The sequence below is a fragment of the Pungitius pungitius genome, chromosome 11 (genome assembly GCF_949316345.1).
Source record: "Pungitius pungitius chromosome 11, fPunPun2.1, whole genome shotgun sequence".
Lineage (NCBI taxonomy): Eukaryota > Metazoa > Chordata > Actinopteri > Perciformes > Gasterosteidae > Pungitius > Pungitius pungitius.
This window is the reverse complement of record NC_084910.1, coordinates 14,943,282-14,958,417: the sequence shown is the minus strand read 5'-3', so window position 1 is coordinate 14,958,417 and position 15,136 is coordinate 14,943,282. Positions and strand designations below refer to the sequence as shown.

The window sequence follows — 15,136 nt, the reverse complement described above, 5'->3', positions numbered from 1 at the left end:
TGTTTGTTTGTGTGTTGGTTGTAGAGCAGAAAACATCTTATCCTCGCTTTCACTGTATACTTATTTCTCCTCATTTTAATCCATCTACATCCTTGTGCGGTTTTGTGACTACATTTTGTGTGGTTGCCACACTATCGCGGTGAAAAATGATCACCACAGACCTGACAAAAATACTCCCAGCCTTTGAGCTGCGTCCCGCTGCTGTAGCTGCCTCCAGCAACACATTTCACCTGATGACTCACACAGACTCACCAGTGTAGTTGTTTGCAGTTTTGTTAAATATATTCTTAAGTACATTCTAAAGAAGAAGAAAATGACAATGTGACAGTTTCCAGCTTTTCAAATGTTAGAATTTGATATATATTATAGTAAACTGACTATTTGGTCTCCGGGCCATAATGATGGTCATCTTAACTTTTTAATGGCGTCTTAGTTATCTCTGTAAAACATGAATTCTTGCTCATGAGGATTCCAGGGAGATTCTTCTCTCCAAAACTAATATTTCTGCAGAAGGTGAAGCTGAAATTGACTCGAAACAGATCAGATGTGATGATAAACCATGTGCGGGGTGTGGCTTGGTCCGTGTGTGTGTGTGTGTGTGTGTTTGTGTGTGTGTGTGTGTGTGTGTGTGTGGGGGCGGGGGGGGGGGGGTCCTGGATGCTCGCGAGAAGACAGATGCTGAGGCCGTCACCGTGCAGAGATTCACATTCACACGGTGATGCGAGCGAGCCCGACGACATGGAGACCTTCGTCCATCTTCACCTCAATCTGATCGTGAGTCAAGTCCTCATTTATTTAATCTCCTACGACATGTGTCACTCTCTAAAACATACATTGTTTTAAACGAACCCGCAGCGGCTCGTCGGGGTGAGCGTAACGCAGCGCGCATCCCTCCTAGAAACCCGCAACGCCGCTGTTAACGGTCATATTTGTGACGTCATTTTCCGCGAAGAGGTATTCTGACCATCGGGTTTAACTGAAATCAAAATGCTATGCGTAACATTTACTGAGGGGCGGATGGGCCTGTATATCAGGGCGATGCGGTTTGGAGCTACCCCACCCCCCCTCCTCCCCTCCTCCCTGCCTCCATCAGCTCCGTGGGATCGATGCACGCAGGGGTTAATGCTGCACACGGGACGGGACGGAATTACACGTGAAGATATGCGGTTTCTTTTGTGTTATTTCAAGGCTTTGTCGTTTTTGGTGGCATTCCGACTGAAAGGCCCACAGGCGAGCAGTGGAGTGGTTTATATTGCTCAGTGAAGTGAAGGGCACTGTGGAGGAATACATGAGCAGTAGCCCTCGGTAGATGGGCTGTAGAAAGGCTCCCTCGGTTGCTGCTCACTGCTGCTGCAGGATTATTTCATGCTCCAGTTAAACGTTCAGTCATCACTCGAGGTACCGTGTTGGTTTGTTTTCACAATATGTATTTTGATCTAAATTCTGACTATTGTAAACTCTTGAATATCAGTGAAGCTGGACATGATCCTGATAATGATGGCAAGTCAGGCTGTGAATTAGCTCACATTTATTCATGTGGGTATTATTTCATGTTGTGTGTGTGTTTGTTTGAATTTGAATATACTGCATCTGAAAATGTGAAAAAAATATTGGGACAGAAGCAGAAAACCTTCTCTTACATACATTTTAAAGTGTTCTATGAAAGCTTTGCAGCATTGCTCAGCACAATATGAATAAGGGTAAGCAACTAGCAATTGGTTCATAATCTGTTGCTCTCTTGCAATAATTTCCTTGATTATCAGTTAAGCAGTTTTTTTAATAAAGTCGGATTAAAAAAAACTGACCATAACAGTTACTCAAGGTGGCGAGTCCACTGTGACGTCTTCAAATGTCTGGTTTTGTTCAACACCAGTCCAAAACGTTAACTATCATGAAAAAACAGCACATCATCACATTTGGGAAACAGGAATCACAGAATATTTGGAATTTCTGCAATTATAAACATAGAATATGATTTCGATGTCAATTTTTGAATTATTTTGCTTAATTGGTGACGCTTGATAATGCGCCTTTTTTTTACAGTACTGTGTGTGTGCGACGGTGTGTGTTGGTATCACTGCTGTTGGGCTGCGATAAATGAAACACCAACCCCAAAAGAAATTGCGTTTTAATAGATAGTACATACGATGAGTTTAACTCCAAAGACATTGCCTAATGTGAAAACATTTGTAGAGCAAGAAAAGCATTTTTGAAATTTGAAATTTGAATTTTGCTGGTATCATCGTTATTCACTTTGTCTGCTTTGGTGTTACAGGATCTTGGGACTCATGCCAAGATGTGACGGTCACGACGCATCACAGATTGGATCTGTCCTGTACAACACTTGTTTCTATAGCAACAGAAATATCAGAGAATCCTAAAAAAGTCACATTCCCACAATGCAGTCCTCTAGCTGCTCCTCTCAGCCTCCAAAGCCGCGGCGCTTTGACGTCAGCCGGCGGACCAATAGCATAGCTGCAACAAAGTCTCAAGGTCCTGGTTTCCAGAGGGAGGATAAAAACATGAACACAATCACCGCGTCCTCCCCACGCAGACCCACTAAAGTTACCCCTGCGCCCACTAGGACCAGGACCGGAGTGCCGCCTCGAGCGCCAGTAACCCAGTCCAGGTTTGGCCCACAGAAGCAGGGCTCCACCTTCTCCAGACCAGCAAAGCCCAAACCCAAGAGTGCTCGTGCGTCCGTGGCGACCAAGATGGCGCCAGCAGTCGCTCCGCCTCCGCTCCCCTCTGTTCTCCCCCTCGACCCGAACTGCAACGAGCCGAGCCTGCCGTGTCTGTGCTGCGACGGCCGCTCCCCGCAGGACAACAACAGCATGTTCAACCACAACCACAACAACAACAACACCATCTCTATCAGACAGCAACTGCAGCTACCCCCTCCTCCCGCCCCGCTGCCCCAGAAGCAGGACGGGAAACGGGGCAAGGAGCAGCCTCGGCCTCCCTCCCAAGCGAAGGCTCAACCGGTGGCCTCTGCCCGCCCTGTGGCCGGTCTGAAAAAAGGAGGCCAGAGTGCAGGCGCGAACGCTGATCTGGACAACAAGAAAAATGTAAAAGTAGAAGAAGACGACGAGGAGGAGAGCAGTGGGGATTTTGATATTGATGATGAGGCCGACAACGATGACGACGACGACGACGACGATGACACCCTGGTCCCCTCGTGCTGTGACTGTCCCCCCTCCCTCCTGGAGTTTTCGCTCTCCTGCTCTACCTCGTCGTCCTCCACTTCGATCAGCTCCTGCTCTGACCTGGAGTCTGACTGTGCGGATCAATCCGCCTCCATCTGCTCTTCTCTCGACCAAGTGGCTCTGTCCCCCAAAGAGCGCTCTCCTCCACGAGGCCCTGAATGCGAGCCTCCTGCGCGTTCGCCTCCGTCCCTTCCTCTTAGCCGCGATCCCTTCCTCTTGACATCCCATTCCTCAATCTCCCCTTGCTCCCCAGATGAGGGTTACCCCTCTGCCCTAGACACCCCTTCTCCTGACTACCTAGGGGTCAAAGGGGATTCTGAGGTCACCAAACAAGGTCTGCTGGACTTTCTAGAATCTGTAGGGGAGTTTGGGAAAATGGAGCGCTTCAGCCAGGTGATCCAAGTGGCTCGTTGGGATCTGGAGGGGGAACAACACTGGGATGTTCTGAGGGACCGGCTCGATCACCTTGATCGCTTGGAGAAGGTGAACCGGGAGGTCAAGCTGGCCTACATCGCCAAACTCCACGAGGAGGGATTTGATCTGGGAGATCTGGAGGAGCAGGATCTCTCGGACGTCATGGATGAAATGGGCAACATCGACATTCCCTGGAAGTTGTATAAAAGTGTCCGAGGAGCTATGGGAGACTCTCAGGAGTTTTCTGATGCAGGGGTTGACCTCACTGCTCCGTCAGAATGTGAGGATCCCCTCGTTCTTGATTCCCTCACCCCCTCTCCCGTCGAGCCGCCGCCCAGGCCCCCCAAACCTCCAGCACGTCACGCCAGCGTGAGCTCTGATCTCCACACCTACATCAATATCAGTAGGGAGACCACCTCCATGGCTGTGTCCACTTCTCCTACACTGTCTACTTTCTCGCCCAACTCCTCCTCCCCTACTTTCACCACTTTTAGGTGTGAGAAACCCCTCCTTCAGTCTCCTCCCTCCATCCCTCCTCTTCCCACCTCAAAACCGCTCCCTTACCTCACCCTTTATACCACTCCTTCTCCGCCCCCGTCCATCCCGACCCCGACTCCTCCCATCCCTCCCCCCCGGAAGCGTCATCTTGCCAGGAAGGAGGCGCAGCGGCTCGCTGCTCTCCAAACCGAACAGGAAAAGACCCCCTTTTCCCTTCCTCCTCCTACCACACGTCCCCCACCTCTACCTCCTCCACCAGTTATCTCTATCTCTTCCTCCTCTCCCTGTGCCATACCAACTCCTCCTGCGCTGCCTCCTCCCCCCTCCTTCCATGCACTGGATGTAGAGATTCGGAAGCTATTGATGCTTGCCGGACTGACCCAAGCTGAGCTCCTCAAACTCAGCCCAGAACTTGGTGTTTGTGTTGGAGGATTAGAGGATGAGGTCGGTGGAGACCACGTTACCTCGTCCATGTCCGGCGACCTAGCTGATTTCAGACTAAAAGATCAGAATGAGATGAAGGAACGTGGCACCGAGTTTATGGCCAGAGACAGATGGAGAAGCAGAGACGAGACGGATGGAGATCGAATAGCAGAAATAGCTCAAGAATGCAAAATGAACGAGGAGAGCTCACAAAGAACCACCTCGTTCACCGAGCTGGCAAGGAGAAGGAAGAGGACCTGCGACCCTTACTACAGCTGTGGTTTGAGCAATACACAGGAAACTAAGAATATGAGCTTTGATTCTTTCAGGTATCCTGCAGAATCACTAGATTCTCCTCCCCCTCCTCCTCCTCGCCCCTTACCCCCGATCCCCCCATCGGTGCCGCACCACAAAGTCAGTACTCTCCAGGCCAACTCGGCACAGCCCGAGCGATTTGATTGGCTCATAGCGTTCACACCTGACAACACTGAAGCCCACCCAAAGCATCCACCGCTGTCAGTGAGAAAATCTCACGTTGAAAATCAAAAGAAGCTCAGTTCTACTGGGTCATCTCCAGGGTCAGCGCCAAAAGTCACAACTTTTAAAGAGCTGCGACACCGCAACAAGAGCAACTTCCTCCAAACAAAGGTGATCACCGATCCGGACCCCGACCCGACAGTCATTACTCCCGATGCAGACATACTGTACAACCTGAGGTGGAGGCGAGAGATGGCAGGCGGCGACGGAAACCAATGGGAGTACACCTCTCAGGCTCAGGCCTTCTTCATGCAGCCGCCACCGGCCCTCACCTCGATGGCCGCTTTAAAGGAAATGCTCCAGAGGGCCGATGAGGAGGGGAGACAACCGGAGCTGTGCCCGTCACAGAAGATGGGCTGCTCGGCCAGTGACGGCAGCCTGTGGACCATCGGCAGAGAGTGGGAGGGTGAAGACGTTAAGAGGGAACAAAAGGGGGAGAAGGAAGAAAAAGATGGGGAGGAAAAGGTGGAGGTGAGAGGACGGGCCGATGGAGGAGGGACCTTTGAAACAAGAACTTCAGGTGAGTGGGAATTGGCATGATGATGCATAGGACAATAGAAAAGTCGGATTACTTTATTGACATAGGGGAAGGGGCCTGTAATGCTTGCAGCTTTGTGCGTGCATGGGTGAAAATAAACATCTCAAATCTACTCAGTGTAATTAGAACGGCAGAATAGAACTGGAACGAACCGATGGTGGACAAAAAGAGATGCGCAAATAACATCCTCAAATAGACAGTAGAGTAGAAAAAAAACAGAAAACCAACAGTTGACTCATTTATGGAAATGATAAATGAGTCATGAGTCACAGGCATGATACATGATACGATGGGTAAATCACTACAAGCGATGAACATCAGCTAACAAGACAGTGGAAGCTGCAGAGGGAATATGAGCAGTAGAAGGATGGAGGGATAAAGAAGGTAGAGGAGGAGAAAAGTAATAATATGAGGAGAAAGAGGAGGTTGGAAACTTTCCAGCCAGTTTTTACTGCACTGGTTATTGTCGTGTGATGTCATCACTGCCTTATTCAATTATTCATCCACCCTTTACCAACAGGGAGACAGATAACAGTGCCCACCGAGTTCACCCCCCTCTCCTCGTCTTTCTACCCTCTACGTCTTTCAACTTTTTTTTTACTCTGTGTTTCTACCTGGTTTTTCTGCGTCTTTATTGGTTTAAAATCACACCTCCTTGGATTGTGTATATGCTTCTCTCCGTCCGTCCATCCTGTATCTCTGCTCGCCCCTCCTTTGCTCCCTGGAGTATCAGAAGATCAAGTTACTTATCTCTTTCAGTGCTGCAGTGTTCTCCATTAACTTTAAGGCATAGCTTGTCAGTGGGGTGTATGTTTGATATGAATTGCTCATAGTCCCCAATAACACAGTGACTTATCTTATCGTAGAAATACCGGTGTATTATTTCACCTTTTGCCTATGCAACAAAGCCAGAAATAGGTGTGTACACCTTTAAGAGACTGAGGGGTGTATCTAAGTATATGGACCAATTGCTGTAAGCCAATGTCAGAAAAATAGGAAGTATCGTGAGTTTCAGTCCAGAGACAACTCAAGTCTAAACCAGGTATGGTTGCTTTCTAGTTCATTTTGTAGGCAACAGACTGAAAGGGTCATTCAATCATGAAACTTGTTTTAGCCACAATCTGTGAATCTCCACAGAGACCGAGCAGGTGATTGAGCAGAAACGGACAGAAAGGGGCTGCTGTCTGTTGTCTGACTCAGCATTGCACTGCTGCTGGACAGGAGGAGGGGGGGGGGGGCAAAGGAGCTTCAGGGGTCGAAAACAAACGGCAGGGAAGAGAAAAAGAGAAGGTGATCCAGAGGTGGTGATGTCACTGCAGTAAATTACAAAGCACGGTGCGACACTGTTGCTCGATTCCCATAACACGCTGTATAAACTATCAAATGAAAGTGAAATTAGATGCTGGGAAGAATACCCACATGGAAATATGATGAATATTTGCAATTGATGGTGGCATTTTAAATTTGGTCCTTGATCGACAATATTTGTACTGTGTAGCTATCAGTCAAAGCCCCTCAAACGAATGACTTTGGTTATCGCCCGTCATAACTCCATTGACTCTCATGCACTGTCAATGTGTGACTGTCAGTCAACTGTTTGACCTGTTGAAATACTACATTACTGCATGATGTTACATGATGATGATTTCTGCTCATGAATGTGCATTTTTCTCTCGACAGACACTAACATTTTCTTGCATCTCTCTCTCTCTCTCTTTCCCATTTCTCTGCCACATATTATTTTGGTTGCTTTTGAACTCCCTTGTTTTCCTCGCCTGTCCATCCCACCCCACGTTGTTTCCATCGCTCCACTTCGCTCCCTCGTGGCGCTTTGCTCGTGCGCTCGTGCCTCTCCATTGTGACTCCCGCACCTTTTACCATTTGTTGGCCTTTTTTTTGTTCTCCAATAAGCAGTTTCCTCCCCGCCCCTGTCCCTCGTCCGGTCCTCCCAACCCTATTTCCTGCACACTGCCCTCCCTCCCTTTCGTCCGGGCTACTGTAACTCCCAGCCCTTTGCCGATCCCAGGCCCCACAGCCATGCAGGCAGGGAGTCCTCAGGCAAACACCGCAACCCACAGTGGGCCCCCGTCACTGGCTCGGCTTGTGCCCGCGCAGATGACTCCAGCACCGATATAAACTCTGCCTTTGACTATGAGCCTCCGGACGCCTTGGGTGCGGACTCCCCTTGTGATTATGGGAAGATCTTTAACCCACGCGGGGGCCTTGCAGCGGACTCCGTCTGTCATTTTGACTCGCTGTACTGCAGTGACTCGGCAACTAAGTGCGACGCGCCTGTCGCTGGCGGGGCCGCGGCGGCTCCCGTTTGCACGACCCCTTATAAGAACGTAGATGTCATGATGACGCATCCGAGCGCCGTCAGTGCTTCGGGCTCACTTTATTCAGAGAAGCCCAGCAACAAGGCCAGGACATCAAAGGAGCTTCCTCCTCTTCCCACGTATTACTTGTACCACCCGAAAAACTGCCCGCTGCACAGGGGCGCCCCTCCTCGCCTCTCTCCTATCGGCGCCCTCTCTCCTCCCCTGCGCTCCGGCGCGCTCCCTCCCGGCGTCTCGGGCTCCGGCCTCAGCTCCCCGCTTTTCCCCCGCTCACACACCTTGCCTGCCCTCGCTGCTCCCCTTTACTATCCGAACCTCTACCCTCCCGTACCGCCAAGAGCGCCTGCCCTGCCCCCAAAACTCCACCAGGCTCCTGGGCAGTCACGTGTGGCGAGTAAGATCTCTCTCTCTCTCTCTCTCTCTCTCTCCCTCTCCATTTATACGCTGTCATCTTGCTCGCATGCATGTCTGTCTGTCCTTTTTTTACTGTCTTTGTTCTCGGGCCCCGGATACGGTGTCTCTAAGACTGTTGTTACTTTCTCGACCCCTCCCCGGGGGATTTGCAGATTTGAAAGAACTAGGTAACTGTAGCGGTTGTATGTATCAGAAGGAAGCTCCCCGCAGGTCATCTGGTACGTCTCCACAGCACCGTCCTTTTAAATCTGCCAATGGCCTTCAGAACCCGCTGACAGCTGTTCCTGTCACAGGGCGCCTCGAGTTGCTCTCATCAGTCTCTCTTTCTTTCCCTGTCTCCCACTGTCCGTCTTTGTGTCAGCCTCGTCTGGTCTGCTTCCGTTTTTTTTTTTTTTTTTTTGCATGCTGTGTTGAAAATGGGCATCAGCATTTCATGCCAGGCACCACCCGAGGGCAATTTCTAAAGTACTTCTGGTCCACTGCATCCTGTTCAATATATGAATGAATTTATATAACTGGCTTATATGAATCATTTTATATGAGTTGTACACCGCACCTGAACGTATGTCTAATTGGATCTGACCCGACTGATGTGGTAGCTTACACAACTGTGTCGCCCCCCCTAGCTCGGTTGTTCTTCTTCCTTTTGTGTGCTTATATTAAGTATCTTTGAATGCGAGTCATGATTAATGCATGGGATCCTGTTCACCCCCGATGGATGCAGAGAGTTGTCTTCACAAATCCAGATGTTGAAAGCTCACCACGACCAACCGATATTCGTAGAATGACGCGCTGTTTGTTGTCAGTAGCACCATCTGCTTCTATCGGCGCGCTGCGGTGCTACTCATTGCTTAATTGCTCCTACTAACAATGCAAATATTTCAGTTATGTTATTCATGTCTGTGGTGACCTCTTGTTTTACATTTTCTATCTTCTACACATTACATAGCAGGTAATGGCTCTTTTCTCTGTCAGCTGTTCGCAGTGTCTCATTCGCTGGCTCCGTGCAGAGGACAGAGACATCCTGGATGGGCGAAGATGTGAAGGGTCCGGTGAGAGGTCCGGGCCTGTCCTCTCTGTGCCTGCAGGAGAAAAAAGGTGTGTGTCTCATCCCGTTTGTGTGTCTCTCTCCCCTGGTTTTTAATGTTCTCACAGTTTAACCAAGGGACCATTGTTCTTCCCTGCAGCTCTGGTCGGTGCGGCCAGTGTGGCGGTGGAAGCCATCTTGGCCCAGTTCAGTTCTTCTCGGACTGTAGTGCAGAAGGTCAGTTCCTGTGAAATTGACATCACAAGTGGGATTTCAAAAGGCCATAATTAACTGACCCAGAAATGTCACTCAATTTTCAAATGTAATATTGTTTAGAATTCTTTTTTTTTATCTTTGTAAATGCTTTTCTCCTTTTCTTCTTGATCTGACTCTATATATGTTGTTCCATCTCTCCTCAGTCTCACTCAGTTAACAAGGTACTAGAATATCTTTAGATAACCCCATCTAGTCTTGTGCATTTCTTTGTAAACTAACTCCAACCGCCCGACTCATGTCTATTCACAACATATCCACCCACATCGCTCCGCCCCCCTTTCTCTCCAACCTCCCTCTATGTGACCCCCTTTCCTTTTCCTCCTCCTTCCTTGAGTCATCCTTGCTGTTCTCTTCCCCGGTCTCTCCCTATCGCTGCACCTCTTCCTCCTCTCGCTTCCTCTTTTCTCCTCTCCCCTCCCTAGGCTTTGTCAGGAGACAGCACTATAAATCCATCTCTGGGCCGTCTGGTGCTGCAGTGTCTCTGCCCTGCCCTCCACGGCTTACTGACCGATGGTTTGAAACCTCACCAGAGTGACCTGATTGCAGGCAGGAGGCCAAATTCAGCCTGGGGTCTAGTCCAGGCCTCAACCAGGCCAGGTAGCACTGAGTTATTATGGGAAAATTTGCATTTATAGACTAGGATATTATATTTGTTGTGTCTTGTGTTATTCCCTGGTTCATAATAATACACTCTAGATTTCTTTGTGCTGATTCTTTTCCTAAACATCAGTCAATACCGATTGAATACTTGATTTTGAATACTTGATTTTAGTGTTTAATGTGCTGATTAAAGCAAACAACAGGATGCAAATATTGATTTGGCTATCGAGTGCCAAGTTTCGCTGCCGTTTTTTTTAGACCTCCGTAAGTTCCTCCGTTGATCTCACTGTCTCTGCCTTCTTTTTCCCTCTTCTTTCCCAACAAAAAGGTCCTAAAACCCAAGCATTGTTCAACCTACAAGTTCGTGTTGGAGAGCTACCTCAACTCAGACAGAACAAACACAGATTCAATGCATTTCTGCTTGGTCTACTGAAGTGAGTCATGTCTTTGCATCCACTCTGGTCTACACTACACAAAATATTTTTTCTCACTATATTGTAATTTACTCTGACAAATTCTCTTTGGATCCTCAGTTTTCCTGTTCTTTTTCTTACAGTACCAAGCATCTGGATTTCTGGCTATCCCACCTCCAGTCTTGCAGCGGTACGTTTCCATTACTTCTTTGTCCTTCTTTTACATTACATTACATGTCATTACATGCCTTCTTGTGGGCATGGATGTGATTGACAAGGATCTCTCTTTCCATTCAGATGTGCTAGAGACATATTACCGCCCTTCTTCCTTCATGCATCTGTCGCTGACCGCCTGCCGGCCTCTGTTCGAAGAGCTGCTCCTGGTGTTGCAGCCTCTCAGCCTGCTGACCTTCAACCTCGACCTGCTCTTCCAGCACCACCACCTAGAGCCAGATAATCCCACTCCGGAGATCCCCAGTCCACCATGTCAGGATGCTGGCTTCCAGCGGCCAACAGAGGGGCCCAAATCCAAAATCACGAGCTGCAGATATATTGAAAATCTCTCAGAAGTAGACTTTGGAAGCCAAGAAAACCGGGCAGCCAATGAAAAATTGTCATCACTGATGAATCCAAAGAACGGAGTAGTAGGGGCGTCGACAAACAGCACCGCTGCCCCCGACAAGGCTTCGGTCATTCAGACAAGCCCTCAGCTGCTGTGGGTGCAGGAGAAGGATATTGCAGACTTACCTCTACCCGATGTTGAGGAGGACAGCCTCGTCCAGCAGGCAGGACAGGTGCCCCCCCCACTGTTCACTGTTTATTAGTCAACTACGGCGCCTGGGATCCTTTGGCGCTGACGTTTTTGGTTAATCACAGGTGATGCAGCAGGGATGGGGAGCGGTGATGCGCTGGGGAGGCCGGCTGAGCCACAACCTGTCCGAGCTGAACCTGAAGAAGGAGGCGGCAAGGACGGACCTGCAGGCCCGAGCAGGGAGCGACTTTGCCGCGCTGAGCAGTGGCGCTCCGGTTCCCTGGGGTTTTGGGCGGCTTTTTGGAGCCTCTAAAAGCCTCAACAGCCCGCCAGGTCACACGCCGCCAACCAGGTAAGCCAACCAGTTTAACGCATTACAATTTGTTTTTAATAGAAAAGTTTAGAATTCCAACCCAAGCTTGGACACACTTTCTCACCGAGTTGAATCAGAAAACCTTTGAAACTCCAAAGTTTATGATGCACTTGAACGGTAACTTCGTCCCGTCCTCTCTGCGTCTGTCTCCGCAGGCGTCCCTCCCAGTGGCTGGCGCCCGGTGTCACCGCGCTCACACGAATGGTGAGCAGCAACTCCACTCCGATAATAAGGAGGGGCCCAGAGCCCGAGGGAGAAAGTGAGCCAGAGTCCGAGCAGGAGGTTGACACGTTTGAGATGAAGGACAAACCCAGACCGCTCAGGTACAGCAGACAGAAAGTGACAGCGATGGTTGTGGTGTTATGCGGTTGGACATCAATCCTGCATTGCGAATCATCCCATGTTTAGTGACATCATGCACTGTCTGTGGATTATCGTGGCCAAGAAGATCTCCGCTGTCTGTCCCCAGGTCCGTACGAACGCTGTGTGATCACTCCGGAGCGGGTTCGGAGCTAACCTTCTGCAAAGGGGAGGAACTGGTGGTGTTGGGAGGAGTCGACCAGGACTGGATTCGCTGTCGTCAGGGAGACAAAGAGGGACTGGTACCTATTGGCTACACCTCCCTCATCATGTGACTTCGGTATAACTGCTGCACTCAATCAATACAAAAAAAAAAGAATATATATATATATTTTAGGCGAAGAGGTTAACGTGAGGCTTCACTACTCTGAAAGGGATATTTCACGCTGTCTCAGTTTGAGTGTGAGTTGAGTGCATAACACCATCTGTTCTGCTTTACGTGCATCAGGAGCAGTCTGCAGCCCTCTCCCTTTATGAACATATGGTAGTTTCTTTTCCCTATTGCACTGCATCCAGTTTGGTAGCATTAAACTAATGGATGTTGGCAGGAGGAATGCAGCAGACGCTGTGAATTAATGACTCAAGTCAAACTCAAACCATTTCATACCGAAGAAGAAGACCTTTGATCTTGGAGTGAAGTATCCCTTTAAAATGTTCTTTTCTACACGCCTGCCTTCCCTGTCAGCCACTGATCCGAGAATGATCACAAGGCATCTTCTGCCCAATCAGCAACTTGCACGTGTGACTGCTTTCAGATCAGCGGCTGCGTGTCGTGAGTAGGCGACGGTCGGCAACCCGTTAGAAGCCTCTTGGATGTCTCTCGCTGTCAGCCGCAGAGAGTCCCGGCCCGCGGGTTGTCGGGTGGGGAAAGGATGTGAGAGTACTGGGCCGTAGCTCCTGTTGCATACTGCGTAGTAATGTAGTGAATTGTAGCTGTGTAGACCTGTGTTCTATTGACCGTCACCCCTATTGACCTCTTACCTTCATCGCCTGGTTCATGTGTGTTTGACATGTTATCATTATTGACTGTATAAATATACATACAAAATATATATATATATGAGTATATACATGAGATTGATATTACCAAGATAGATAGAAAGATGGATGAACAAAGAAAGCGGAGAGTAAAACACAAGTGACAGCTTAAGATCGTGGCCACATTGTGGATGATTAAAAAAATAAATGAATGAATTCTAAATCTTTCAATCCGCTACTTCCCACACACATTAAGTGGTTGTCATACATGCAAAAATGTAAGTTTCAGTATGAAATTTAATATCTTCCCTCCTGTTTGCTTCATGTAATGCTATTGTCTTGACATCATATTCATACAGTCATTAGACCTTTGCTCATACCTTCAACACTGTACGCATTGTAATGTGCCATGAATGCTTTGAATGAATGACAGAAAATATAGATCTAAATATCCATCCCTCCCTCACAGTTTCAGAAGATATTATCTGTATTATATTGATGAAACTGTCTCAATTTGTCCAATTTGTCCAAAACCTCAAGGGGCCCTAAACACCACACAAAACTACGCTCAACTCTTGTTCAACAACATCTGACCTTAATCGTAATGACGTGAGAAAATCCCAGAGGTGTTTATGATGTCTTCATAAACGCTACTGAAGTCCAGAAGGTTTGTTGGCTGGTTCTTCACTTCATACCTCAGCTGTTGTATTTATCTTAACCCTTCCCGCCATGTTTGCTCATCATAATCATTGATATTAATGATAGTGGTAGTGGTGAAAGTGATACGTTGATTCTAACCACATTGCATTATGTCATTTTATTATTAGTCATTCTCTAGATTGTGTATAATAACTATGCATATGGTTAAATGTACAACTAACAGTCTTTGTTTTGATTTGATGTTGACTCATGAAGCCTAAAACAAGCTTAGATTGTTAAAGGTAATATAATAAAGAGACATATTTTGGCTGGTATAGAAAGGCTGACACAAAAGGACCTCCATTTAATAAAGCAGGAAAGTTTCTTTGCTGTTGATTAATCAGGGAAAGCTCCGGTTTCTTCAAAGTTTCCTAGTTTTATTGTGTCAATGCCATGTAGCGTGACATTACAGTCACTATGGCAACTGTCCAGTAGCATTAATTGAACCAGTGCTCATAACCTATGATCACAATAAAAATGGAAAACAGCTGGATGTTTACAAGAAATAATGTCTCAAGAAAGATGAAATATCGGGTCGACACACTGAATCGTGTTTATATTTTTTTGATTTGTTTACTTGTGAGATTCTGGTCTAAATGGATTTGTTCCAAAGCTGTTAATTTATTGGATGTACAACTTATTGATCTTGAGGTTTCCGAAAGGAAATGCTCTTACTGACCCATCTAGTGTCTTTCTATCTATCTGGGTTGTGTGTGTGTGTGTGTGTGTTTTTTGAGAGAGAGAGCGTGCACATGGCAGCGTATTTGGCAGTGGAAGCAGAGATGAGATCCAACACTTCGGTGTGTCTGCACAACCCGCACTTTCACTGTGTGCGTGTACGTGTGTGGGGGTGTGCATGTGTGCACCGCGTGTGCATTGCGTGTAACAATGAGAAGTGTGCCTCCCTCTTCTTTCTGTCTCTGGTGTCATGTAGCCTGTCGACATCCCTGTGTCCTACTATTGCATATAGTTCAGTGCCCCGCTAGTGTCAGTCACTGTCAAACTCCTGCATGTGCTTGTTTGTAAATACACCAAATAAAATGATCAGTATAAACCAAACCTGGATCACTGTTGGAGTCATATTTTAACCGTCATGTTAAAAGTCCAGGACTTTATATTAAAATATCAAGGAACGTAGGAGATAATTCACTTGTGCATATATATATATATATATATACAGTATATGTCCTGTATTTTTTGTTTTTTTTTAAATAATAGGAAACGGCCTACATGTGTCAGATTGCAAAGATGTCAATATTGAAACTACACTTTTCTTTCCTCATTTACATTCAT

At 47.7% G+C, this 15,136-nt stretch overlaps 1 protein-coding gene across 5 annotated transcripts; it reads left to right on the top strand.

Annotated features, from left to right (window-relative positions):
- The first annotated feature begins 648 nt into the window (after positions 1 to 648).
- rusc1 (RUN and SH3 domain containing 1) lies at positions 649 to 14,908 on the top strand. Of its 5 annotated transcripts, none has more exons than XM_037453739.2 (13): positions 649 to 774; positions 2,276 to 5,598; positions 7,531 to 8,346; positions 9,342 to 9,464; positions 9,554 to 9,630; positions 9,813 to 9,830; positions 10,092 to 10,266; positions 10,598 to 10,703; positions 10,826 to 10,872; positions 10,980 to 11,476; positions 11,559 to 11,785; positions 11,962 to 12,129; positions 12,276 to 14,908. In XM_037453739.2, the coding sequence occupies exons 2-13, from the start codon at positions 2,400 to 2,402 to the stop codon at positions 12,439 to 12,441; spliced, it is 5,619 nt and encodes a 1,872-aa protein (XP_037309636.2). In that variant the 5' UTR covers positions 649 to 774; positions 2,276 to 2,399; the 3' UTR covers positions 12,442 to 14,908. The 5 variants fall into 5 exon arrangements, with proteins under 5 accessions (XP_037309636.2, XP_037309635.2, XP_037309639.2 ...); XM_037453738.2 differs by having other exon boundaries at positions 7,528 to 8,346; XM_037453742.2 differs by lacking the exon at positions 7,531 to 8,346.
- Positions 14,909 to 15,136: the final 228 nt, after the last annotated feature.

Excerpts from the sequence above, each read along its gene's own strand:
- rusc1 (XM_037453738.2), top strand. The coding sequence starts at position 2,400 with ATGCAGTCCTCTAGCTGCTCCTCTCAGCCTCCAAAGCCGCGGCGCTTT. Across the intron at positions 9,465-9,553 it reads GTGCCTGCAGGAGAAAAAAG|CTCTGGTCGGTGCGGCCAGT; the intron begins GTGTGTGTCTCA and ends TCTTCCCTGCAG. Across the intron at positions 11,477-11,558 it reads TCGTCCAGCAGGCAGGACAG|GTGATGCAGCAGGGATGGGG; the intron begins GTGCCCCCCCCA and ends GGTTAATCACAG.